Source organism: Dipodomys spectabilis, unplaced genomic scaffold, assembly GCF_019054845.1.
Source record: "Dipodomys spectabilis isolate Male_0828 unplaced genomic scaffold, ASM1905484v1 ptg000051l, whole genome shotgun sequence".
In the NCBI taxonomy this organism is placed as follows: Eukaryota; Metazoa; Chordata; class Mammalia; order Rodentia; family Heteromyidae; genus Dipodomys; species Dipodomys spectabilis.
Genome location: NW_024870728.1, coordinates 2,432,573 through 2,460,000, shown reverse-complemented (window position 1 = coordinate 2,460,000; position 27,428 = coordinate 2,432,573). Strand labels below are relative to the sequence as shown.

The 27,428-nt window shown below is 38.9% G+C and overlaps 1 protein-coding gene across 1 annotated transcript in view; it reads left to right on the top strand.

The window, feature by feature from the left end:
• The window catches only part of Psmd1 (proteasome 26S subunit, non-ATPase 1), a 102,041-nt gene that overhangs the window by 64,465 nt on the left and 10,148 nt on the right, over positions 1-27,428 (top strand). Inside the window, exons 17-20 of the mRNA XM_042679019.1 lie at positions 8,120-8,234; positions 13,888-14,004; positions 22,644-22,746; positions 25,305-25,474. Of these exons, the coding sequence (XP_042534953.1) occupies positions 8,120-8,234; positions 13,888-14,004; positions 22,644-22,746; positions 25,305-25,474 (505 nt within the window). The remainder of the gene's footprint in view (positions 1-8,119; positions 8,235-13,887; positions 14,005-22,643; positions 22,747-25,304; positions 25,475-27,428) is intronic.

Genomic DNA, 27,428 nt, shown 5'->3' with positions numbered 1-27,428 from the left:
TCTGGACCCTCACCCTTCTCTTCGAGACTCCCAGCAGGTGGATATCAGTAAGTTTGATGGTTTCCCACAGATACCTTAGGCTCTCTTCCTTTTCATTTTTTTCTTTCTGCTTCTCATAATAGCTTCATTTGTCCTATCTTTAGATTCAGAGGTTATTATTCTTTGTCATCACTGTGGTTTTCCCTTTGTTCTTTGTCTTCAGCACAGTCACTGGCACCTTACTATGTAGCCCAAGCTGGTCCTGATCTCAACATTCAGAGTCCTCCTTGTGTCAGCCTTCCAAGTACTGGGATTATTACAGCCATGCCTCAGTATATCTGCTCAGTTCTGCTATTAAACTGTTCGTGTCAGTTGTTGAATTTTTCAGTTCTGTAGGTTTCTTTTTATAAGTCTTTCTCTTTGTTGCTATTTCTCTTTTATTTGTTGATATTTTGTTCTCCCATTTTCTTTAGTTGTTCATGGTTTGATTTATTTGTGTATGTAAATATGTATGTATTTATTGTGCCAGAACTGAGGTTTGAACTCAAGACCTGGGCACTGTCCCTTAGCCTTTTCACTCAGGACTGTCCCTTAAACTTTTCACTCAATTCAGTGGGCTGGTTTTGGTTAACTGGGAATAACAGCTTCTAGAACTTAAACATTTGATGATAGCCAAATGAACTTTAAAAAATAATATGAAGGTGATATACAGAGTGGTTACATACTGACTTTACTATTTTAATGAAGCATTTAGACAAATTTTGTCTTCAAGTATGGCTGGCATCTCAGGTCATACATGATCCAGGGCTGCTCTTCACCTACCACTTTAGCCCCACTCCACTTCCAGTCTCATGGACTTTTCTGCCTTGTCAGGCTCTAAACTTTGAGCCTCAGATCTCAGCTTCCTGGGAAGTTAAAATTACAGACATGAGCCACTGACACCTGACTGACTCCATGGTTTTTTTTTAAATAATTGATTTATATCCAAAACCTTTGCTTCCTCTAGAATAATTTGTTAATTTATTTTTTCCTGTGAATGGACATATTTGTATGCATGTCTCATAAATTTTGTTGAAAATCGAACAGTTTAAATCAGATTATCCTCTCTTGTATAGATTTGTTGTTTTTCTTGTGGAATGTTGTTTGCTTAGTGACTTTTTCAAAATGTTTTTCTTTTTTTTCCAAAGTATTTTAATAAGAACTCTGCACTCATTGTTGTGTATGGACACTGGAGTCTATGTTCTGTTAGATTAGTGGTGAGCTATTGTTTTCACTATCCTTATTAAGTAGTTGTACAGAGGTTATAATTCTGTAAGTCAGGTTATGAGTACAATGCTTGGTCAGTGTCACCCCTTCCTTCACTTGTGAGGTGTCATTTGACAGAGTTCTTAAATAACTTTGCCCTCTCCTCCTCCCCCCCCCCCCAAAAAAAAGGAAGGCAATCTAGTTTTGCTGATTAGCCCTAATGTGAGGCTCCCATTTAAGCCCACAGGTCACTTACACTGTGCTCTGCTCCATCTTCGCCTCCTGCTTATATAGATAGAGCCTGAGGTAAAAGGTAAGCGGTTTTCGAGCCTTTCTGGCTATGACTGTGGTCTTCTCTGTTATGCTGGTGTCAGGGGAGCTTCTTAAAGGTCTCACTGCCCCTGTTTACCTCCTCCTAAACCTCTGGCTACACCAGCTTCCCAGCCTGCTTGTTGCTTATTTGACTATCCCCGGCTCCAGGCTTCTATTGGGAGGGTGCCGCAGCTGTGGAACCCTGAGTCAAATGAAATAAAGGCCAGCCCTTGTACTGGAGGTCAAACCGACCACAGGTCTGTGAGAATTAAGTCTGCATTGCTTCAGAGCTTGACATTAACAGCATTTATCCCAAGAATGCAACTCTCCAGCTTCACTGTACTGGATTCTCATGTCATACAATAGGGATGTCTAGTTAGCTCTAGGTTGATCATGTTCAGATTCAGTTCAAGTTTTCACTCACCATTTTTCTATAAATTTAAGATTGGTGGTCTATATAAGATATAATCGGTCTGTTTTGGTGATGTTAGTTATTAATAACTAATCTGAGATCCATTGGTTCATTATAGGTTGCAAATGGTGATATAATTTTATCATCACTGAAGTAGGCATTACTTTAAAAAATTACACACACAGCCACTATATGTGTTTTTGTGTGTAAAGATTAATGTGCACAAATTTGGTTTTCAGTGAGTGTTTGCATTCTAATCATTGCTTCGAAACATGACTTTGTCCTTTCAGGGCTGCCTGCTGGAACATTGAAATAAACATAATATTATGGTTTTATTGTATTCTTGAAAAGATGAATGTCTAAGTTACTTTATTAATGAACTTGTCATTCCTTGTCTTAACATTTGTTTTTTCTAAAGAATGTGTCTGAGTTGGAACTGTTATTAGATTAAAAGTGACTAATGTTTTCAAATATGCTTTTTAAAAAGTTTATAGTCCTTAAAACCTATTTCAGTCTTTATTGCAGTCCTTCTTGTTCTGCATTAGGCTCTTAGTATTTGTTCCCAAGCAATTAACTGAAGAAGAGAACTTGAGCTAGGCACTAGTGGCTCATGCTTGTACTCCTAGCTCCTTGGGCAGCTAAGACTTAGAGAATCCTGGTTCAAAGCCAGCCTGGACAGAACAGTCCTCACCAGCAAAAAGCCAGCCTAGAGTTGCAGAAACCATCAGGGCAAGATACTGATGCTCTGGACAGGTGCTGGTGGCTCCCGCCTGTAATCCTAGCTACTCAGGAGGCTGAGATCTGAAGATTACAGTTCAAAGCCAGCCACAGGAAAGTTTATGAGACTCTTATCCCCAATTAACCACCAGAAAACCGAAAGTGGTACTGTGGCTCAAGTGTTAGAGCACTTGTCTTGAGCTGAAGAGCTGAGGGACAGTGTCCAAACCTAGAGTTCAAGCCCTATGACCAACAAAAAAAGAAGAGAGGGGGAAGGGGGAGGAGGAGGAAGAGGAAGAAGAGGAGGAAGAGGAGGAAGAGGAGGAGGAAGAAGAAGAGGAGAAAGAAGAGGAGGAGGAGGAAGAGGAGGAGGAGGGAGGAAACCGATACTCTTGAGTTCAAATGCTGATATCTGGGAAGGAGGTGGGGATGGGGAGTTGAATTTTGTTTTGTAGTTGGTTTAAGAATAGTATCAATATATTTTATTAGCTCTTTCTAAACAAAGAAGAAATCTAGAGATCAGAATCCTAAATATAAGTATAGATATAAATATAGTAGGGCATCACTGGTTTATGCCTGTAAACCCAGCTACTAAGGAGGCACAGAGCTGAGGATTGCAGTTTGAAGCCTGCCTTGGCAGGAAATCCTGTGAGACTCTTATCTCCAGTTAACCACCAAAAAAAAAAGTGTGTGTGTGTGTATGTGTATGATGTATGTATGTATGTGTAGCTGTGGCAACACCTAAAACTACAGTATATTAACAGATTAAACTAAATTCCTGGCTCTGGTCTGAAGCCAACTTCTAGTTCTGTACCTAAATCATGTAGCGCAGTATTTTATTCCACTATACTATCAGCTCTCTGCAGCAGGCATGAAAGGGAACAGATACTGTTTTATGGATGAAACAAATAGGCCTCAGAGAGATTCAGTGCTTGTCATTGTTAATAAATGACTGTACTAAAATTGGAGTCCAAGTCTTTCTGAGTTTAAGTTTCTTGTTCTCTCTACCACAACAAACAAAAGAAAAGGGAATGTTAGAAGACATTTATGGAAATAATAAGGATTTCACTTGACTGGCTGACTGATTAGTTGTGGGGATTTTGTAGAGGAATGTTGTTGTGTGGGGTGCCCTGTCTTCCTCTTTCTTCAAATTGACTGTAGTATCTCTGACATATTTTGTTTTAGATATCCAACAGGCTCTTAGTCATTCAGAATACTGTTCAATTTTTTGAACAGTTAAAGAGTACAAAGGACTTATATAGAGGTGTGTATACAACACAACAAGAATGTGTTGTTGAACTTAACCTAGTGAAAATTATTATAAATTAAGAATTCTGCCAGGGGCTGGGAAGTTGGCTCAGTGGTAGAGCGCTTGCCTTGCATACATGAGGCCCTGGGTTCGATTTTTCAGTACCACATAAGCAAAAAGAAAAAAAAAGCTGGAAGTGGTGCCGTGGCTCAAGTGGTAGAGCGCTAGCCTTGAGCTGAATAGCTGAGGGACAGCGCCCAGGCTCAGAATTCAGGCCCAACGACCGGACCCCCCCAAAAAAAAAAAAAAATTCTGCCAGGGAACTGTCCTAAGGTTTGTGGAACTTAACCTAGTGAAAATTATTATAAATTAAGAATTCTGCCAGGGAACTGTCCTAAGGTTTATAACTTCAAAAATTATTTTGTGATGACCCTTGTTAGGAAGAGTGTTTGTGCATATGTGCATGTATTGCTCTGTTTTTCCTCTGCTAGTGAAGATGGATGAGGAGAAAAATGACACCACATTCTTGAAAATGTCTTGTTTTATGGAATGATGTTGGGTTTGCAGAAAATATTCAGTTAAAATAAAACAGTAGTTAAAAGCCAGTGTGTTACCGAGTGCTGGTGGCTCACGCCTGCAATCTAAGGATCCAGGTTCAAAGCCAGCCTGGGCAGGAAACTCCGTGAGACTCTTATCTCCAATAAACCCGCTAGAAAACCGGAAGTGGCTCTGTGGCTCAAGTGGTAGAGCGCTAGCCTTGAGCTGAAGAGCTGAGGGACAGCACCCAGGCCCAGAGTTCAAGCCCCACGACCAACAACAACAAAAAAGCAAAAGCTAGTGTGTTGAAAGAAGAGAATTCATATATGCAGTTATGGTCCGGTGACATGTCAGTGACTGGGGCGCACAGCTTTGCACAGTTCCTGCTTAGTGAAAGTCTTGTTCAGATAGTAACACTGGCTAAATGGCTGTTAGCTACAAGCCAGGAAATTTTACTGAAACACAAAACTGGACTTTGGTTTCTATTTCAGTGTGTATTTCCTTTTGAAAGCAAAAAAAAAAAAAAATACAGCCTTTTTTTTCATTACACACGGGATTAAAGTGTTGTTTTAACTGTTGCTGCTTTAGTGTTGTGTCTAAAACCATGTAAGAGCAATAAGATTGTTTTTCTTTTTTATTTACGTGTTACTGTGTAAACTAAACTATAAAACCTAAAAAGACACATTTCTTTTTTTATGTTGGAATACCAGACTCCCAAAATAACATTCTGCACATTATGGCAGAGGTTGGGGGGTTAGGAGCAGTGACTCTCATCCCAAAGTGGTTTAGAGTCACTGTTATCAGGTGAGTGATTGGCAGATAGTCACTAACAAGGCCTAAGTGAGCTTACATCAGGACTCAGTTTTCCCAAATATTTGTTATCATTTAAACCCACCGGTTTATACATAACAAGCACTCAGTAATTATGACTTACCAGGCCTAATCATGAGATGTAATGATATAGAGAGACTGCCACAAATGCCACAAATAATATTTGTTTATCTAATACTGTATGTTTCTGAACTCTTTCACATACATGATCTCATTTGGTCTTTGGGACAACTAGTCTACTAGTGCAAATGTACCCATAAAGCATTCATATGCTTTATTAGCAAGATTAAACGGGTTATAGCATGAGCAAAAGCGGGGCATAGGAAAGGGTAGAACATTGGAAAATAAAGTGACATATCCATTGGAATGGAGATTGACATCCACTGGAGTGGGTTTGACAAAGAAATGGGGAAGGTTAAGTGGTTGAAGACTACCATTAAAAAGCTTTGATACCTGTTGTGTCAGTATTCCCAGTGTTTATTTTCCATGTTGTATCTCATTTGTAGTTTACTCCACTACTTTTCTTCAAGCTTGCTTCTCCTATTCTTTTGTTCACAATTATCTCTTGTGATCATTAGTCCCTTCTACCAAGTCCTAGCACAGGTGAGCCCTGTGAGCTCTTCTGAACCCACTGTGAGGTACTCCACTCCAAACATCAGAGAGCTTAAATTAAGAATATTTAGTTAGCCTTTATGAAATATTGCTCATATGTATGTTAAAATTATCCCTAGTTTTGACTTTCTAGCTGAATTATCAATTGAGAAGGTAGAGGAACAAAGGGCTTGGTTTATCTCTAAGTGTTTAGTCATTATACCTTAAACCTAAAAGAAGATTCTTGTTGGTGAAGTCTCTATAAATTGAATTTCTTTGCCTCTTACTAAGTAACTTTAAAAAAATTATAGGTAAGTAGAATATACAATCCCTTAATCCTTTAGACTTGAGTCTTAAATGATTTTATTGGTAGTTAGGTAGAAAATGTGTGACTTTATCAGGATTTAGGTATAAATTATGGGAAGAGCTTTAAATTCTCGGTCTGATTAGGAGTGAAAAAAGTTATGTGATGGTGATGTCAATTTTAAGTTGTATAATAACTCTCCAGCATCTTCTGTGGTGTCATGCTTACTTCAAAGTACTATTATTCGGGCTGGGAAGGTGGCTCAGTGGTAGAGCGCTTGCCTTCCATGCATGAGGCCCTGGGTTCGATTCCTCAGCACCACATAAGCAGGAGAAAAAAAAAGCTGGAAGTGGCACTGTGGCTCAAGTGGTAGAGTGCTAGCCTTGAGCTGAAGAGCTGAGGGACAGCATCCAGGCCCAGAGTTCAGGCCCCACGACCGGACCCCAAAGTACTATTATTCATTGAAGTTTTCCTGAAGTAAGGGCATTGATTTAAGTCTATGATAACTGGTTCACCTTTAAATAGCATTACAAAATTGGAAATAACTTTATAAAACTTGTGGTATTTTTTTTCAAATAAGGAATGAAACTTTCAAAGTGATTAAACCTTGACTGTCTAAATTGGTACAGCAAACAAAACAGGATCTAAAATATAAATTGTATATATATGTATATAACTTATTATTTATTACTTATGCATTAACTGAAAATTTGTTCTTTTTTTTCTATAAGTTACTTTTGTTTCTGTACTGGGGTTTGAACTCAGAGCCTTGGGCTCACTCAGCTAGTTTGCTTGGCAGGTACTCTTAATGCTTGAGCCGTGCCTCCAGCCCTGCATTTTATTATTCATTTTGGAGATGGACTCTCATGGATTTTTCTGCCTGGACTTGCTTTGAACTGTGATTTGTTTTTTTCCCAAAAAAATCTCAGCCACCTTAATAGCTCAGATTACAGGCATGAGCCACTAGCATTCAGATTATCTACATAGTTTTACAATATTCTTTTAGAATAGTCAAAAAATATCTACAAGGTTCAAAATTACAACATTCCTAGTTTCTGGAAGCTTCCAGCTCACCTTCTTGTATCGACTAGCCTAGTCCTGCAGCCTCTCAAGGTTAACCACTGGAACAGGAAGGAGAGTCAGGATTCCATTAGTCAGGTTTGGCCTTTCTTGTCATTGCTGCAAAGATGAAGAATGTGGGGAGAGGGAGAAAAAACTTGTTATTTACTAAAATAAAAAAAACAATGACCTGGGGGCTGGGAAGGTGGCTCAGTGGTAGAGCGCTTGCCTTGCTCACCTGAGGCCCTGGGTTCGACTCCCCAGCAGCACATAAGCAAAAAGAAAAAAAGCCGGAAGTGGCGCTGTGGCCCAAGTGGTAGAGCGCTAGCCTTGAGCTGAAGAGCTGAGGGACAGCACCCAGGCCCAGAGTTCAGGCCCCACGACCAGACCCAAAAAAAAAAACAAAACAATGATCTAAGGCTTGTATTAACCACCTTGGTTTATAACTAGGGTAACATTACAGAATTTAAAATAGTCTTTCATGCAGCTCTGGAAACATCTAACATGACTTTGGGAACAGAAGGCATAGTGACCAGGAGCGTGGCTATGGAGCCATGTGCTGCTCTTCACATGGCCGTTTGTCTCGCTGGAGGGAACCAGAGAATGACTGGAATGCAAAGCTGTGGTTGAAGATAAATTTCCACTATCAGCAATTAGAATTTTGGGCAATCTTAATTCTGCAAATTATTTGTCAAGCACTCTGCTTTATTAAAATTTTTCCATCAAGTGGTAGAGTGCTACCCTTGAGCTGAAGAGCTGAGGGACAGCATTCAGGCCCAGAGTTCAAGCCCCACGGCCAACCAACCAAAAAAAAAAAATTCTTCCAATTTTATTTATGACATGTTACCTAAAACAGTGCCTTCATGCTCTTATTTCTCCTCAGGACCCCTGAGCAGTGTCCCAGTGTGGTTTCTTTGTTGTCAGAGAGCTACAACCCTCACGTGCGCTACGGAGCGGCCATGGCCCTGGGGATCTGCTGTGCTGGCACAGGGAACAAGGTAAAGCTCAACGCCAAAGTGGGTCGCTTCTTTCCTGGCGCCAGACTGTTTTCCCTTGTAGAGAAGTTTATGTAACAGCTGTATAAATACAAGAGTGGTCTAATGACTAAGACTGAACTTGCCTGACACAGCTTCCCAGTACTCCCTCACTGCTATGCTAGAGCGTCCAACATCCCATTACATGAAATGCTCTTACTGAAACAAGGGTAATGAACTGCAGTTTGAAATCACTGGTTTCGTGGGGGTAGACAGCAGGGGTAGGAGGGAGAATGATAAAGAAATACAAGAAAATAAAAGGTTTTTTTTTTCCTTTTAAAGAACTGCTGTTTTAATTTTACATGGTTATTTTCAGTGTTTTTATATAATTGGAATTAGAGAAAAGATTCTCACCTGAAGCCAACAAAATCAGCTCATTTAGTCAAGCACTGGTGGCTGTGCCTATAATCCTAGCTGCTCAGGAGGCTGAGTTCAGAGGATCACAGTTCAAAGCCAGCTCAAGCAGGAAAGTCTGTGAGACCCTTGTCTCTAGCCATCAGAAAACGAGAAGCGGCTCTGTGGCTCAAAGTGATATTACTAGCCTTGAACAAAAATGCTGAGGGACAGCACTCAAGCCCTGCATTCAAGCACCACAACTGACCCTCCCCCCCCCCCCAAAAAAAAATATCAGCTCATTAGATTAAATTTTTTTTTTTTCTTTCTTTCCTTCTTTTTCTTTCTTTCTTTTTTGGTGTGTGTGTGGAGGCATAGACGGACATGGGGCAGAGTTGGCTCCATAGGGCGCCCTCCCTGGCATGAGTGAGTTGTTGGGGCCTGGCTGGGGGCTATCCCTGGCAGTGCCGCAGTGGGGACTACAAGGAGACACTCCCCCAGTGTTAGAGGTTCTGGCAGAGTCCTGTAATAACCTCACAGTGAAGCTTTGTCTCAATGTGGTAGTCCCTGTGCGCACTCCTGTGGCTGTGTTTATACAGATCCAAGACTTCAGCTTCTCAGCCTGTAGCCTGCTGCAGCAGCACTACCACACTGCTCTCTCAAGTTTAGAATCCTATCATCTGCATGTGGATCACTTGACTTCTTCCTTTCCTATTTGAATCTCTTTTCTTTCTCTTAAATTTAATCCTTGTATTAAATAAGAGTGAAAGAGTAGACACCCTTGTCTCATTCCTAATTTTAGAGGAAATGCTTTCAGTTTTTCTCCATTTAGTACAGTGTTGGGTATAAATTTGTTATATATAGTCTTTATTATGGTAAGGGATATTCCTTCTCTTTCTAGTTTCTTCATGGCTTTTATCAGGAAGGGATGTTGGATTTTACCCAAAGCCTTTTCTGCAACTGTTAAGATAATCATGTGATTCTTGTCCTTTTTTCTATTTATATTTGATAGTACACATAACCACTTTCATATCGCTGGAATGAAATCAACTTGATCATGGTGTATGACCATCTTAATGTGTTGTTGAATTTGAATTGTACATTATTGAGATAGTGATCATCAAGGTTTTTAGTCTGGAATTTTCTTTTTCTGTTGTGTCCTCCAGTTTGGATATTCCGATAATACTGGCTTCGTAGAATGGGTTTTGTAGCATTCTTTCCTTTTCTGTTTTGTGGAATAGTTTCAGTAGCATCAGTGTTGGTTCTTCTGTGAATGTCTGGTAGAATTCAACAGTAAATCTGTCTGACCCTGGACTTTTCTTTGTTGGGAGTCTCTATTATTGCTTCAATCTTGTTGATTATAGTAAATCCGTGTATATCTTCTCAGTTTTGGTACGTCAGATGACTCTAGAAATTTATCCATTTCATCTATAGTTTCCAGTTTATTATAACATAGTAAACAGTGTTTTTTTGAAATATTCCCTAGTAATCCTCTGAATTTCATTGGCATTTGTTGTGATATCCCTTTTTCATTCCTGTTTTATTCATTCATTCATTCATTTTACTAGTCCTAGGGTTTGAACTCAGGGCCTGGGCACTGTCCCTGAGCCTTTTTGTGCTCAAGGCTAGCGTTCTGCTTTACTTCCAACTTTTTCTTAGTGGTTTATTGGAGATAAGAGTTTTACAGACTTTTCTGGCTGGCCTGGGCTTTGAACCATGATCCTCAGATTTCAGCATCCTGAGCAGCTAGGGTTACAGGAATGAGCAACTGGTACCTGCTCGTTCCTAGTTGAGGTCTTCTCTCTCCTTCTTTTGGTTAGTTTTGATTAATGGCTTATCAATCTTATTACCTTTTGAAAGAGTCAACTCTTTGATTCATTATTCTTTGTATTTTTTTTTTAGTCTCCATTAATTTGCTTCCCTGATTTTTATCACTTGTCACCTTCTAATATGGGGTTTGCTTTGCCCTTGTCTGTCTAACAGCTTAAGGAGAATAATTTGGTTATTATTTGAGCTCTTCCTGGTTTTATAATGTAGGCCCTTAACACAAATGTTCTGGTATGTTACGTTTTTATTTTATTCCAAGACTTTTTTTTTTTGCCAGTCCTGGGGTTTAAACTCAGGACCTGAGTTCTATCCCTGAGCTTCTTTTGCTCAAGGCTAGCACTCTACCACTTGATCCACAGTACCACATTCGGCTTTTTCTGTTTATGTAGTACTGAGGATTTGAACCCAGGACTTCATGCATGTTAGGCTAGCACTCTACCAATAAGCCACATTCCCAGCCCTCCAAGACTTTTCTGATTTAGCCTTGTTTTTTCCTTGACTACTGTTCATTAGTCTTCATGTGTTTTTATATTTTCTATAGTATCTTTTGTTGTTAATATCTAGTTTAATTCCATTGTGGTCTGATAAAACAAAGGAAATTAACTTCAGTTTTCCTGTTTGTGAGGACTTAATTTATGTCCTCAAATAGGATTTATTTTGGAGAATGTTCTGTGGGCTGCTGAGAAGAAAGTATATTCTGTTTTATTGTGTGGAATATTCTGTGGATCTCTGTTAAGTCCATTTGATCTGTGGTATCATTTAATTCTGAAGTAGTTGGTGGTGGTAATGGTGGTAGTAATGATGGTGGTGGTGTCTGTGTGGATATTGGGACTTAAACTTAAGGCCTGTATTCTTGCTTAGCTTTTCCCCTCAAGGCTAGCACTCTATCACTTGAGTCACACCTCTACTTCCAGCTTTTTGTTGTTTAATTAGAAATTAAGAGTCCCTCATGGCCTGGCTCCTGCGGCTTGTGCCTGTAATCCTAGCTACTCTAGAGGCTGAGATCTGAAGATCATGGTTCAAAGCCAGCCCAGGCAAGAAAGTCCGTGAGAGACTCTTGTCTCCAGTTAATAAACCACCAGAAAACCTGAAGTGTAGAATGCTCACTTTCAGCTCAAGGACAGTGCCCAGGCCCAGAGTTTAAGCCCCACGACCAACCAGGGGCAGGGGCATGGGGGGAATGTGTCTTCTGTTTTATTAGAGAGGTCTTTGAATATACAAGATGCACTTTATAAAAACTGGCCTTTATTTTTTCCCCCTTACCTATGTATCTTCTATATACGAAGGAAAAATATAGTTGGACATTTTACTTGACTTTTTTTCTCTCTTTTGTCTTTAATTGACGTTTATGTCAGACCTCATACATTAAGTATAAATTAGATTTTCTTCTCTTTCCAGATTATTTTACACTTAATATAATATCTAGGAGCAAATGTTCTCTGAGACACAGCATCTGAGAAGTTAATCCAATGAAAAATGTTTATTACTCAGACTTAAACAAGTCTGCTTTATTTCTAGATAATTTGTATGACCTGGGTATCAGTAGATATCTGACTGCAATTTTAATCATAACTGTTTTATAAAGACTAACAATATATGTTTACATTGTGTTTGGTGGTATATGCTGTGATTCCAGCTACTCAGGAAATCCAGGTCTGAGGATTCCAAGTTCAAGACTAGCCTAGGCAACTTATCCAGATCCTGTCCCAAAATAAAAAGAATGGAGTGTGATTCAGGAATGGCTAAGATGTGCTAGGTGGGAAACTTCATCCCCAGCAACAAAAAAAATTAAAATACAGATAAGTACGTTTGAAAAGCTATTCTTTTGCACAAGTCCACATGTAGAAGAATCTAGTCATTTTCCCCAAAAAAGGATTCAATGTAGTCTTTCTTTTCTTGGTCTTAGAATGAAGATACATGATAAGTAATCTACTGAATCTAGAAATACGTGTGGCAATACTGTAAACCCATTTTTCTAGTCCTCATAGGTATTTCCCTATTGAAAAGTGGTTAGTTAATACTTCCCAAAAGTCTGCGGGTGTTACAGAAGTTGTATGTGTCAAATACAGTGGACAAATGCTAGGACATGGTGCATATTTTGTTTTGTTTATTACAAGGCAGCTAGAATTTTTGTTATGATACTTATATTCCTAGACTCTTTCATATACTTGTGTACATTTTGAATCTACTGATGGGCAGTAAATATATTGTTCTTATTTAACTGAGAAATCCTTTTCTTATAAAGCTGCTGTATTGAGGAAATAACTGATACAGTTTAGAAAATCCATTGCATATTGTCTTTAACTTACAATTAAATACATTCTAGTCTATTAATTTGCTTCCCATTCTAAGTAGAATCTTTCTTGTTTTGTGTGGGGAGGGAAGGTTGGGTTTGTTTTGTTTTTTGTTTTCTGTGCTGCTCCTGGGTCTTGAACTCAGGGCCTAGGTGCTGTCCCTGAGCTTTTTTGCTCAAGGCTAGTGCTCTACCACTTGGGCCACAGCTCTACTTTCAGCTTTTTGGTGGCTAACTGGGGATAATAGTCTCACATTTTCTTCCTTGGGCTGGCTGTGAAATGTTTCAAACTTAATTTTTCAATTAAGTTTTGTAAAGTCATCTAAAGACACTACTTTACACTAATAGTTGGAAGAGTTTAAATGCAGAATAGAATAAAGGATTTGGAGCTAGTCTGGCTCCAGTTTGCTACTTACGTTACTTTGGGCAATATACTTTTAAACTTTTGAGTTTCTTTGTTCATGAAGATTGTTTCATTAATTATGATTTTTTTAACACTAATAGGATTATAGGGATAATATGACACAATAATAGGTACTTTACAAAAAATTAATCCCATTTTCTCTGCATGATTTTTCTCCCATACTTTCTTTTCTTTTCCTTTCTTTTTTTCTCTTTCTCTTTTTCTTTCTTTCCCTTTCCCTCCCTCCCTCCCTTCCTCCCTCCCTTCCTTTTCTTCTTCCTTCCTTCCTTCCCTCTCTCTCTTTCTTTCTCTCTTCCTCTCTTTCTTCTTTTCCCCTTCCCCTTCCCCAATCCTGGGACTTAAACTCAGAGCCTGGAGGGTATCCCTGAGCTTTTTTGCTCAAAGCTAGTGCTCTACAACTTGAACCACAGCTCCACTTTCAGCTTATGTTTGTGATTAATTGTAGATAAGAGTCTTACAGACTTTCCTGCCTGGGCTGGCTTTGAACCATGATCCTCAGATCTCACCCTCCTGAGTAGCTAGGATTACAGGTGGGAGCCACTGGTGCCCACTCCTTCCATAATTTCTTTACAACCTCTTTGACCTGAAAACAGGATCACTCAAGTTCTACCATATTCATTTCCTTTCACTTACAATACTAATTTCTGAACTTTTGTACTCTAAGTAGTCTTAAATCAACTTGTTACTTTACTCTTCCATGGGAATAAAGCTTTTGGTTTTGGTTTTGTTACTGCTTTCAGGAAGCAATTAATTTGCTAGAGCCAATGACAAATGACCCTGTGAACTACGTGAGGCAGGGCGCGCTCATAGCTTCAGCTCTCATCATGATCCAGCAGACCGAAATCACTTGTCCAAAGGTAAGCAAACAAGAAAATTTTCTGTGAGAACTCTGGCTTAGAATTTCCTTCAGTGATTTGCCTTCTGTAGAGGGTATTTTTATTTGAAATATGCTGAACAATAAAGTCACAGGAAATGAAGAGAACCATTTTAGGGATAGAGAACAGGAAAAGTGTAAATATATGTATTGTTAAAATGCGTGTTTCATGGATTTCTAGTCACTGTGTTAATTTAAGTGGATAGTAATATTTGAAAAAGTAGAGCTCATGTGGCAAAGTCATGAACTTTATTGCCTCCCAGTGTCCCTTAAAGCTTGTTTGGTGGGAATGACTTGATACTCTCTATATCGTATAAATTCAATTCATCCTTGACTTTTTTGATCCATCCTTCTGAGGCAATAAAGAGTCACTATACAGCACCATTTAAATATAAAACAGTGTGTCCATATTCTGTATTGGAATGTCTCTGCTCCCCAGTGATCATCTTGGGCAGGGTTCAGATATCTCAGGACAGCTTTCTTTCACACTTGACTCACATCCATGCCACAGAAATGCTTTTGAATAATTTGCCACCTTTGTGGGTAAGAGTGATAGACTTTCAGTGCTAGTGTCTCAGTGATAGCCAGTGTCTCATTGTGTCAGATATCAGTGCACTCCTGATCCTACTGGGTATGCCACATGGAGCCCCTTTCTGGAGCCCCTTTCTTGAAGTAATGGGAGAAGATATTCCCCAGAGATCCTCTTCACCAAAGAGGATGTCATCCCTCTAAGTGACTCCCTAACAGATTTTGAGACTCAGGTTTTAAATTTTACTCCTGACAATCTCTCAGCCCTCATATTAGTGTTTGGGATTTAATGTTACTTTTGCATATCAACCAAAGCTTGCATTCAGCTGAGAAACCCGAAGGGACCCTGTTCCCCTTTGTGTCTTGGTTTTTCCGTGAATGTTCCTCAGGTTGTCCACATGTATGTGTATAGATATATATATAGATATAGATATATGTAAATCTCATATACTAACATTATACTTCATATATTAAATAGGATTATATCTTCAGATTCTTAAATTTAGAGCTCTTAGCAGCCTCCTGAGTTCTGTTTATATATGTAAGAAGTATTTTTTTAATTAAAAAGCTGATAGCCAAATTTTAACATTCAGTCTTCTGCTTTATCAAACAGTTAGAGACACCCTCATTTTTAGCAAAATAAAGAATTTTAATTGTGAAACAGATATTATCATTTGACTTTTCATCCTGATTTTGACATATTATTTAATATAACTTCTAAACATAAACATCTTTCAAGCATTTTGCAATATAGCAGCTATCATGAATGACTTTTATTTCTGCTTTTGATCTTGTATTGAGCTTTTGGAGGTTATCCAACTGAATAATGTCATTAAAGAAGCAAGTTTAGGAATGTACGTCCTTGAACAGTCAGATGTGTAAATATTTTTTCACATTGGTCTCATGTACTGCTTTCCTGTTACTTATATTATCAACAAGATAAATGTTTTACCATCCTCCCCCATCCTTTCTGTATGATTCCATTGATTTTGCAATCATACCCTTGAATCCTTTGGGGATAGGATAGGGCAAACTATATAGTTAGAGGGGGAAAAACTTCAATCCTAAAATGTTTCATATTTAGAAGTAATGAAAATGGACAGCAATTTATATAATTTAACATTTTCAACAAGTTACATTGTTGATGAAAGCCTTAGCTGGGCCAATACGTAGGGTCACACTCCCATCTTCAGGTTGTATCAGAATATTGAGATTAATTAGCAACTTTGAAATGAGGGCTGAGAGTAAGGCTCAGGTGGTAGGGTGCCGACCTGAGCACAAGACACTGAGTTCAAACCTCAGCATTCAAAAAGAAAAAGAGTGTTGAAATATACCTGTAGCAGTAGCCTTTGCCATTGATGTAAACCTAAGTGTGCAACTGTAAATGTTTTCACACTGAATACAAAGGCAAAGTAAATTCTTTGCTAATCTATGGAGTCCTATCCCATTGATTTGTTTACTTCTCAAAAGCACAGAACAGACATTAATGCCATCAAATATTATAACCCTCCCCCAAAAGAATCCAAGCTAGATATTTTGTGAGGTTCATTATGGAAATTTCCAAAGGAAATGATTTTGTGTAATATTAAATGCCATCTCCCTGGCATTTAGCTCTGCATATTGTGGTCTTAGTTTAAGTAACTTATACATCTTTGCTTTGTTTCTATTAGTTTCTCACTTGTTCACACACAAACATAGACCAACATACATAAACCCCTGGGTTGTTAAAAACCCAATTAGAAAGACCTTTAGGGTCATGTTTATAAATAGCATCCTTTTATAGGTCCTCAGCATTATTTTCCCTTAAAAATCTAACTCTTCTCTTTATGAAGCATTTATCTTTTGTGTTTCTTATTAAATAAAATCCACCTTTAGTAGATCTTTGAACATGTGTAAGAGTCTTTAAAAAAATGTAAAAATATGATCTAATATTCTTCTTGGCCTAGGATCATCAGGCCTGTGATCTGGTTCAGGAAAGCTCTGCCCATCATGGACAAATACCTCCTTTTTTAGTATATATATATATATTTTTTTAAATGTAAAGATACTGTACAAAGGGGTTACACTTACATGAGTAAGGTAATGAGTGCATTTCCTACTGAGCATTGTTACCCCCTCCTTTGTTTTTCCCCTACCATCCCTTCTCACCCCACCTCCCCAACTTCTCTCACCCCACCCCCACCCCCAGAAGCTGTAAAGTTAGTTTTCAACACTCCTTTTTTTTTTTAAGTTGTGGGGCTTGAACTCAGGGCATTGGCAGTATCCCTGAGCTTTGTTGCTCAAGACTGGTGCTCTACCATTTTGAGCCACAGCTCCACTTCCAATTTTCCGGTGGTTCATTGGAGATAAGAGTCTCATGGATTTTCCTTATAGGGCTGTCTTTGAACCTTAATCCTCAGATCTCAGCCTCCTGAACATCTAGGATTATAGACAGGAGCCCCCAGTGACAAGTACCTTTTTTAGAAGTAGGATCGTAGCCAGGTACTGGTGGCTTATTTCTATAATTTTAACTACTCTGGTGGCTGAGATCTAATTATCAAGGTTTCAGGTCAGCCCAGGCAGATTTGAAGACTTTCATCTCAAGTTAATCAGCAAAATGAAAAAAGTGGAGACCTGGCTCAAGTAGTACAACTCCAATTTAGTGGAAAAGGCCAAGTGAGGGCATGAGGCCTTGGGTTAAAGCCATAGTACCTCAGTGTACATATGTGTGCACACACACAGAAGCAGGATCATTTTTACCCAAGCTTAATGAACCTCTATAATTCAAAGATTAAAATCATAGTTTGGGCAAATTGGGCTTTTATATGGGTCATTCTTTTCTCGCTATTGAGAATGTGTTGGGTTTTTTTTCCTAGCAATATTTAGAGTTCAGAATATGATTTCTATTAAAAGTGCATGATTTTAGGCCTGAGGGTGTGACATATGTGGTAGAGTGCTTATCTAGCAAACACAAAGCTCTGAGTTCAAACCTTAGGACTACCAATTTTTATTTTTTATTTTTTGGGGGGTCCGGTCATGGGGCCTGAACTCTGGGCCTGGGTGCTGTCCCTCAGCTCTTCAGCTTAAGGCTAGCGCTCTACCTCTTGAGCCACAGCGCCACTTCCGGCTTTTTTCTTTTTGTTTATGTGGTGCTGAAGAATCGAACCCAGGGCCTCATGCATGCAAGGCAAGCGCTCTACCACTGAGCCACCTTCCCAGCCCCGGTTTGCTTATTTTTGAGGACTCATTTGGCTATAAAATCTGATCCAATTATGAATTAATTTATGGGCCTTATTTTACTTGTTATAAATATGTAAGTATTTTGCTACTATAGAATTGATAATTTGAGCTGGACACTGGTGGTTCACACCTAAAATCCTAGCTACTCAAGACACAGATCTCAGATTATGGTTCAGATCTAGCCTAGGTAGGAAAATCCAAGAGGCTCTCAAGTTAACCTGCAAAAATCTGGAAATAGAGGTGAGTAAGAGAGCAAGGCCTCAGGTTCAAGTCCCAGTACAATTTGTTGGGTTTTTTTGTTTTGGGGTTTTTTTGGGGGGGAGGGGTTTGTTTTTTGTTTTTTGTTGGTCATGGGGCCTGAACTCTGGGCCTGGACGCTGTCCCTCAGCATTTCAGCTCAAGACTAGCGCTCTACCACTTGAGCCACAGCACCACTTCCGGCTTTTTTCTTTTTGCTTATGTGGTGCTGAGGAATTGAACCCAGGGCCTCATGCATGCAAGACAAGCACTCCACCACTGAGCCACCTTCCCAGCCCTCAAGCCCCAGTACAATTTAAAAAATAACATTAAACTAATTTTATTGTGGAATATTGTTGTATACCACACCCAGGAGTATTGCATAATATATAGTATGTGCATCTTTAGCTTTCTAAATCCTGGATTACAAAATCTGGCCTCAAGAATTTTGTAGAAGGGAACCTTACTGCATTGTTGGTGGGAGTGTAAACTTGTTCAGCCACTTTGGAAAGTAGTATGGAGGTTCCTCATAAAACTCCACATAGAGCTCCCCTATAACCCAGCAATCCCACTTTTGGGCATTTACCCAAATGTTTACAAACAAGACCACACTAAAGCTACCAGCACGACTATGTTTATTGCAGCACTATTTACTATAGCTAAGATATGGAACCAACCCAGATGCCCCTCAATAGGTGAATGGATCAAGAAAATGTGGTATATATACACAATGGAAATCTATGCCTCCATCAGAAAGAATGACATTGCCCCATTTGTTAGGAAATGGAAAGCTTGGAAAAAATTATATTAAGTGAAGTAAGCCAGGCCCAAAGAAACATAGGTCCCATGGTTTCCCTTATTTGCAATATCTAGTATATGTCTGAGTCAAGCAGAAAAGGTCAGATAAGTTGATGTTAGGGAAATGAACCCTAAGATATGTATTCAAATGTTTTTTTCTTTCATGTAATTGTTTTTAACACATTTATAAGATTATTTCTTTGTTGCTTTGTATGTCCCTCCCCCACAGTATAACCCCTGCTTTCGCTGTATTTGATGTCGGTATAATTTGTAGAGGGGAAGGGGAAAAACAAATCGTTTAAATAGGGATACAGGTGGACCCATTGCAACAATGAGATGTACAAGTCGTTATGTCGAAAAATGAATTTTACAACTTTGGTGCAGGGGGGGGGAATGGGCAGGGAGGTAGCGGGGAGGATTGGGTGGGAGGGCAGGGGGAGGATGGGAAGGAATGAGAAGGGGAAACAAAGGAGGAGGCTACAATGCTTGATAAGAAATGTACTCATTATCTTGCCCATGTAATTGTAACCCCTCTGTACACTATTTTCACAATAAAAATATAAAAATTAAATTAAAAAAAAGAATTTTGTAGAAGGAATTATATGTGTATAGTGCAGGTAACATACACAATGTAATGTCATAAAGAGAGAAAACAATTTAAATTCTCAGACTGATTCTTGATATGCAGCTTCATTTCTATAGTCAAGAAGAAAGAAAAAGGTAGAAAGTAGAAGACTAACTAACTCACATGATAAGAAACAGCAAAAATCCCTAATGATCCCAAAGAATTTTGTTCCTTTCTGCTTGACATCGAGAAGATTTTATTCAATGTAAGGCATAAAAATTAGAACATGGTGAATATTGAAAATGCAGGATTTTAGAAAAGGTATATTTTAGATATTTATACATAATGGAAAACATAGAACACAGAGTAACTTAAAATTTTCATTGCCTTTCCTAAGTTTATCATAATATTAAATGGGGCATTAATATTATTTTCCCTACAAATTCTATTTTATGTTATGGGGGAGAGGGGAGGAGATACAGTGACACTAAGTAGAAAGTTGTAATCCTCATCCTGATTACCGTGGTCATCTGTGTTGGCCAGTTGTTAAAATAAGTCTACATTTAATTAATTTGAACATGTACATAGTAAGTATTTTATGTTGAATAATACAATATTAAAAACAAAAAAGACCTGGTGCTCCTCCTTGCCTTAGATCTTCTGGCCTATGGTCTGTCTTAGAAAAACAACTTGCCAACTGTTTATGTCAGTCTTCCCATCTGAAAACAGAGGGAGTAAACCAGGTTATCTCCAAATTGTCTTCTGAACTTCAGACACTGTTCTAATGTACTAAGGTAAAAATGCAAGGAAACATTTCATATATGAGAGCATCGTAGAGAATTAATTCAATAAAAGCTGTTGATCAATAGAGGTAGGTGGGTGCGGACCAGTTGGAACAGATTGGTCTAGGAGGGGAAGTCAAATACTGTCAAATAGATTATTTGCATTATGAAAACAAAACTAGGAAACTTGTTGGAAATGCTATTTGCGGGCTGGACTGGGGCAGGGAACATGATTGAGGAATGAAGTTGATTGGAGTGCAGTGTAAACAAATGTGGAGGAAGTGGCACTGTGGCTCAAGTGGTTGAGCGCTCACCTTGAGCTGAAGAGCTGAGGGACAGCATCGAGGCCCAGAGTTCAAGCCCCATGACAAATAAATAAACAAATGTGGAGGATATTACAATGAAATCCTTCCACATATATATATATAAACTAATAAAAAATTTAAACTAGCTTTTTACTATTAATTGGATAAACTTGTTTTATGTTTATATTGGTTTTTAAAGACCCATCTTTGATTTCATTGCTTTCCTATCTTTTTTAGTGCAATTATATATTTAAATTCCCCTCTGTAATTTACATACAGTACTTTGCCCAGTGTATTATTTTTATAAGTTCATGAAATGTTTCATAAGCCTTTACGCATAAATTTCTGTCCTATATAAGGTAATGTAAGTGTTCATCTAAAATAAGTTCCAGATCAAAGGAATTTGACCTGTTGAACCAGAGTAAAACATCAAATGTAAGAATTTTTAAAACTAAAAGGGAGTTTAGTGATGTTTTAATCATTCTGGGTTTTAGAGTTAAAAGTATGACCTGGGGAAGTGGTGATTTTCTCTGCAGTGACATCTCATTATTTTTCCTCCACTATAATCTATTGCTGCCTGTGAATAAAAAATGAGAAGTATGCTTAAGAACAGTATTTTATTTGCAGAATCTAGCAGTATTTAGGTTGCAGAATTAATAGTCAAGAAGGATGAGTGGAATTTCATCCTTATATGGTAAGACAGCTGTGTTTATTGAAGGATAAGATGCCTGTACATATCACAATATATATGTTACCTCAAGTAATTAAATAGGTAAGTAAGGTAGAAGTGAAGAAACTAAGGCTCAGAAAAGCTAGTAATCAGCCAGGTGTAATGGCACATATATAATATAGTCCAGCTACTCAGGAAGTCAAGATAAGAGGATCATTTGGGCTCAGGAGTTTAAGACCTGCCTGAGCAACATTGCAAGACCCTATCTCAACAAAAAGAAGAAAAGGCCAAGAAAAGCTAGTGATTTACTCTAGTGGCTTGTAAGAGTAATGATAGTCATAAAATAGGGTTCTCTGAATATTACTCTGTCCTTGTTGGACCTCTCACACCAAGACAAAGGAAGAAGGGAAGAATAGATTCTTGGAGAAAAAAATACACACACACACACACACATGCTGTAGATTAAGTCATTATATTAGGAAACTCAAATGTAATATTTTCTGCTTTTGGCAGATTTGGGGGAGCTCCATGATCATGTGCTTCTTGAACAAGCAGACTTCTTCCTGGGTGCCTACCATTTGAAAAGCACTGTTGGGAAAACAAAGTGTAAGACATGGAAGAAGAATAAAGTAGTTACCTTGCTGCCACCCAAATGGATTTAAAGGAACCACTTACTTTATTTATCAAAAACATACTTTATAAACATTTTTATTATGAAAGTAATACCATATTTCAGAAGCTACAGACAAGAGTAAAGAAGGAAACAAGGGCTGGGAGGGTAGCTCACCGGTAGAGCGCTTGCCTTGCATGCATGAGGCCCTGGGTTCGATTCCTCAGCACTACATAAGCAAAAAGAAAAAAAGCCGGAAGTGGCACTGTGGCTCAAGTGGTAGAGCGCTAGCCTTGAGCTGAAGAGCTGAGGTACAGCGCCCCAGGCCCAGAGTTCAGGCCCCATGACCGGACCTAAAAAAAAAAAGGAAACAAAAATTACTAGAAATTTCACCCTGTGTGTTTTGGTGTGTTCCTTTAAATAGGAGGACTGGTTCTCAAGTCCACAGAAAATTAATGTGTGTGCATAATGAAAACCTTTAGTGTATTTGCAAGTGCACTAACCTCACATAGCTCAGGGAAGGGTAGCTTAAGGTAGAACTGAAGGAAGGTGAAACTGCTGGAAATCTGTAAGGTTGATGGTAAGCACCATAGCTGTAATTCCAAGTAAAATCAAAGCCATAGACAGCTAACAGTGTAGAATGAAATCATATTCATTCCTTCTGCCCCTGAATTGTGCAGCGTAGGTGATGATTGAAAACAGGCCGAATGCCCCCAACTCAATAATCGTAATAACACTCATGATGCCAAACACAGCACTGCTCTGCTTTCGCGTCTGGTCCATCTTCATTTCTTCCAAATGTTGTGAAATTCAGAACTCAGTCTCACCATTTGAGCAACTTACTGGGTGAGCTAAAATGATACCATAGATGAATAGTTAGACCATGGTTCTTTTTCTTGCTCCTTCAGGTGAATCAGTTTAGACAGCTATATTCCAAAGTCATCAATGATAAACACGATGATGTCATGGCCAAGTTTGGCGCTATTCTGGCCCAGGGCATACTGGATGCAGGTAAGAGTTTTTTCATCTTCCAGATGTACATACATACTTACTTGCTTACTTTACTTATTTATTTATTTAAACCAAATCTTACGAAATAACTACCTAGTATTCTAATTATGTACCATAGTGGAAATTGAGTCTGAAGTAGATTATTTCTGGAGAACATTTATGTACATACTTCTAGTTGCAGATCACAGAAATCATTTTCAGTTGGGTTTTTTTTTGTTTTTGTTTTTTTGTTTTTAGTTTTGGTTCTAAATAGTTGTACAAAGTTTCCAGTCAACATACCAGTTTGTGAATACAACGCATCTAGATCAGTGTCATCCCTTTAATCATTTTCCCCCATCTTTCCAACTCTACCAATCTCCTCCACATACTTGCTTCCATTTTCTTACATAGAGACCTTTTTTTTTTTTTTGGTCGGTTGTGGGGCTTGCACTGTCCTTGAGCTCTTCAGCTCAAGGTGAGGGCTCTACCACTTGAACCACAGCCCCACTTCTGGTTTCCTGGTGGTTGAGTGGAGATCAGAGCTCACGGACTTTCCTGCCCAGGCTGGCTTTGAGCAGCAATCCTCAGATCTCAGCCTCCTGAGTAGCTAGGATTACAGGCGTGAGCCACCCACACCCGGCTTTATTTATTTTTTGATCTTGCAACGTGTCTTGGTAAATTGCCTAAACTAGCCTTCAGTTTGCCATCCTCAGCTTCCCAAGTATCTGGGAGTACAGGCAAGCATCACATGCCTGGCAAATCCTCGGTGCCTCACTTGACTTGCTTGTTTGGCTGGCACTCTATTGCTTGAACCTCCACCCTTTGCTTTTTTGGTCATTTTTGGAGATGGATTTTCATGGGCTTTTCTGCCCAGGCTGGCTTTGGACTGTGATCTTAGCTTCCTAAGTAGTTAAAATTACAGGCATAAATTACTAGTGTCCATTTTGTTTGCTTGCTTGTTTAAGTCTGTTTTGGGCTTAATTTTTCTTAGTATGTGTTTTGAGTATGCTATCTAGCTCCAGAATTTGTTTTTTGCCACTACATTATAATCTCTTTCAACAAGAGAATGGTGTCTTTTTGAGTACATTACATTAGTATCCATCTGTTATACTCTCAATGAGTTAAGAAGGAAAGAGTTAACATACACTTAATTTACTTCATGGTTATTTTGCATGATTCTTTTTCTATGTCCTAGTCATGTGGAATATAATCCTATTAGCAGTCTCTTTCTGCCTCTTATCTGTCTCTTTCTCTATCTCTCTCTTGCTAATTTAAAAGATAAGGAGTAATATCTCAGGTTTATGAGAACTTAAAAGATTTGGTCTCTTCAGGAAGAAAAGTCAAAGACTAAGGTTTGTTATTAGCTGGGTATGGTAATACATGCCTTGTTGACACCCCATTATAGAACTTGGGAAGCTGAAGCAGGAGGACAGTGAACTCAAGACCATCCTGGGTCTTTAAATAAAGACCCTGTCTTTAAGTAGACGATCTAGTAATCCTGGCCCTATAAGAATACTCTGTTTAAATAAGGCATGGACTTTTCTGTTTGCTTCAGTCCTCAATTCCTCAATTCTCCCAGCCAACTTTTGCCTTTTTAACTGACTGGTTCCTAAAGGCTTTTGTTTTTTATTTGTTTTTGCTAGTCCTAGGACTTGAATTCAGGGCTTGGGCACTGTCCCTGAGCCTCTTTCTGCTCAAGGCTAGTGCTTTACCACTTGAGCCACAGCACCACTTCCAGCTTTTTCTGGAGATAAGAGTCTCATGTACTTTTCTGCCTGGGCTGGCTTCAAACTGCTAGTCTCAGCCTCCTGAGTAGCTAGGATTACAGGCATGAGCCACTGTTACATGGCTTTTTGTTTGTTTTTGAGATGAGGTCTTAATATCTAGTCCATACAGGTCCCCAATTCCTTATGTATTATTTAGCCCAGGCTGACTTTGAAATTGTGATCTACCTGGCTCATCTTCCACGTGCCAGGATTATAGACACGTGCCGCCATCCTCAGCCAGTCCAAACTTCTGATTCTTAGAATTCACTCTGGTTTCTTTTTTTTTTTTTTTTAACATGTTTCCTTAGAAATGTTTCGTTGAATCAAGGATCAGTAGCAAAAATTTTCCGAGTGGTAGTGATAAGTGACCTAGTTCAGATGCTGCAGTTCAAACCTTAAAGTGGAAAAAGCAAACATAGGCAAGAATATCTATCCTTTACCCCTGTAAATATGACATGTACTCAAATTACTTTTTAATCACACATTAGGAGCCACTGTATAGTATATCCTAATGATTAATTTAGAGAAGGTGTTTAGTTGGAGATAAGAATCTCATGACTATCTTCCCTGGGTTGAATTTGAAGATTGATCCTCAGATCTTAGCCTCCTAAGTACCTAAGATTGCAGGAGTGGGGCTCCCAGTAGAATCAAATTTTTTTGTACCCTTCCATCTTAAATTTAAAAAACTGCCTGCCTGTAGACTTAGATTTCCTGTTGAGTTGTTGAAGCACCATGTTTCTCTGGTACACTCCTTAGAAATGTCTGCTATTGCCTACTGGATTGCTGTTCATGCTTCTCTCTATTTTTCTACAGGTGGTCATAACGTCACAATCTCCTTACAGTCCAGGACTGGACATACTCATATGCCTTCTGTGGTTGGCGTCCTTGTCTTTACCCAGTTCTGGTTCTGGTTTCCTCTTTCACACTTCCTGTCATTGGCTTATACCCCTACCTGTGTCATTGGCCTTAACAAGGACTTAAAGGTTTGTTTGTTAGCCCTCATCTTTGCAACACACACACACACACACACACAGGGATTCCTGTGAAATTTTATAAAGAGCAGTTCATCTCCAATAGAGTATTTTCCATTCAGTTTGAGTCATCACCTTGTTTAGTGGAATGTGTTAGTGTAATTTTCGAAAACCAAGCTTCCTGACTAGCTCTGTGTAGCATGAGGCACATGTTTTGAGAGGGAACTATGACAGAAAAATCTTAATGCAGAGATATGGAAAGGATTTATAGATCACTCTTAAAGTGATTTTATTTAATCCTAAAGGTAGTAAGAGCTCTTGAAAAATTTCAACCAGATAAGATAAATGGCATGAGATTTACATTGTATGAAGATTATTTTGGTATGAAGCTATGAAGCTGTTATAGTGCTGTAAGCTAGAGCCGGGCTCTGGTAGCTCATGCCTATAATCCTAACTACTCAAGAGGCTGAGATCTGAGGATCACAGTTTGAAGCCAGCAGACAGGAAAGTCCTACAACACTCATCTCCAGTTAACCATGAAAAGTGGCAATGTGGCTTAAAGTGATAGAGTGCTAGCAAAAAAGCCCAGAGACATTGCCCAGGCCCTGAATTCAAACCCCATGACTGACCAGAAATTAAAAGAAGGAATAAAGACCTAAACTAGTCAGCAATGCTGGTGTAATCTTAGCTACTCCTGAGGCTGGAATCTGAGAATTGCAGTTCAAAGCCAGTCCAGGCAGGGAAGTTCATAAGCCTTAATAACTATTAAACACCAAAAAAGCTATTAATGGAGTTGTGCCTCAAATGGTAGAGCTACTAGCTTTGAACAGAAAAGCTCAGGGAAAGCACCCAAGTCCTGAGTTCAAGACCCAGGGCCATCACGAAATCAGGAAGGAGGGAAGGGAGGAGGGAAGGAAGGAAAAGAAAAAGAGAAAGGAGGGAGGGAGGGAGTAAGGGAGAGAAGGAGAGAGGGAAGAAAGAAAAGTCGACTTAAAGTACATTTTTAGTAATTAATAAAAGAGGCCTTAAGACAAATACACCTTTTAAAATTCCATAATACTAGAATAGCTGATGAAAGAGTTACCACCAAAGAGAAGAGCAAAGAAAAAGACCAGCAATGAGGAGCTCGAATAGAATGAAACTGGCAGCGTAGGTTTTTAAAAACTAAGGTGCTATGTGACCATTTTTTTAAATTGTTTCTCGTCACCAGTACTAGGGTTTGAACTCAGGAAGTTGCTGGAGTTATTTGCAAGGCTGGCACTTTTACCACATGAGCCATGTCTCTAGCCCTTTCTATGATATTTTTTAATGAGCTTTGTTTGTATGTAGATCTTTCTCAGTCCTGTGACCTAATGATTCATCTTGTTCTTTAAAGATCCAAGGCTTTTTTCCCTTTAAATAACTCTTACATCTGGTCATCACCAATGTTAAAATGTTTCATTACATTTCAGAGTGGAAAAATTTTAGGCTAAAAAATTAACTGGTTGAGTATTACATCATACTGATTTTTCAGTATAGCTGTGCAATTGTTACTCTTTGTTAAGAATTTCACTATTAGCCGGGCGCTGGTGGCTCACGCCTGTAATCCTAGCTACTCAGGAGGCTGAGATCTGAGGATCGCAGTTCAAAGCCAGCCCGGGCAGGAGAGACCGTGAGACTCCTATCTCCAATAAACCACCAGAAAACCGGAAGTGGCGCTGTAGCTCAAGTGGTAGAGTGCTCACCTTGAGCTGAAGAGCTGAGGGACAGCACCCAGGCCCAGAGTTCAAGCCCCACGGCCGACAAAAAAAAAAAAAAAAGAATTTCACTATTAAACTATAAATATTTTTACTTTTATACTATATTTTATATTTTGTAAATGTTTTTATTTCTCTAAATAAGAATATTATATGTTTAGATTGGGATCAGTTCCCAATCCCTTAGTTTTTAACCTGCATGGAAACTGCTGTCCTTTCCATATGAACGC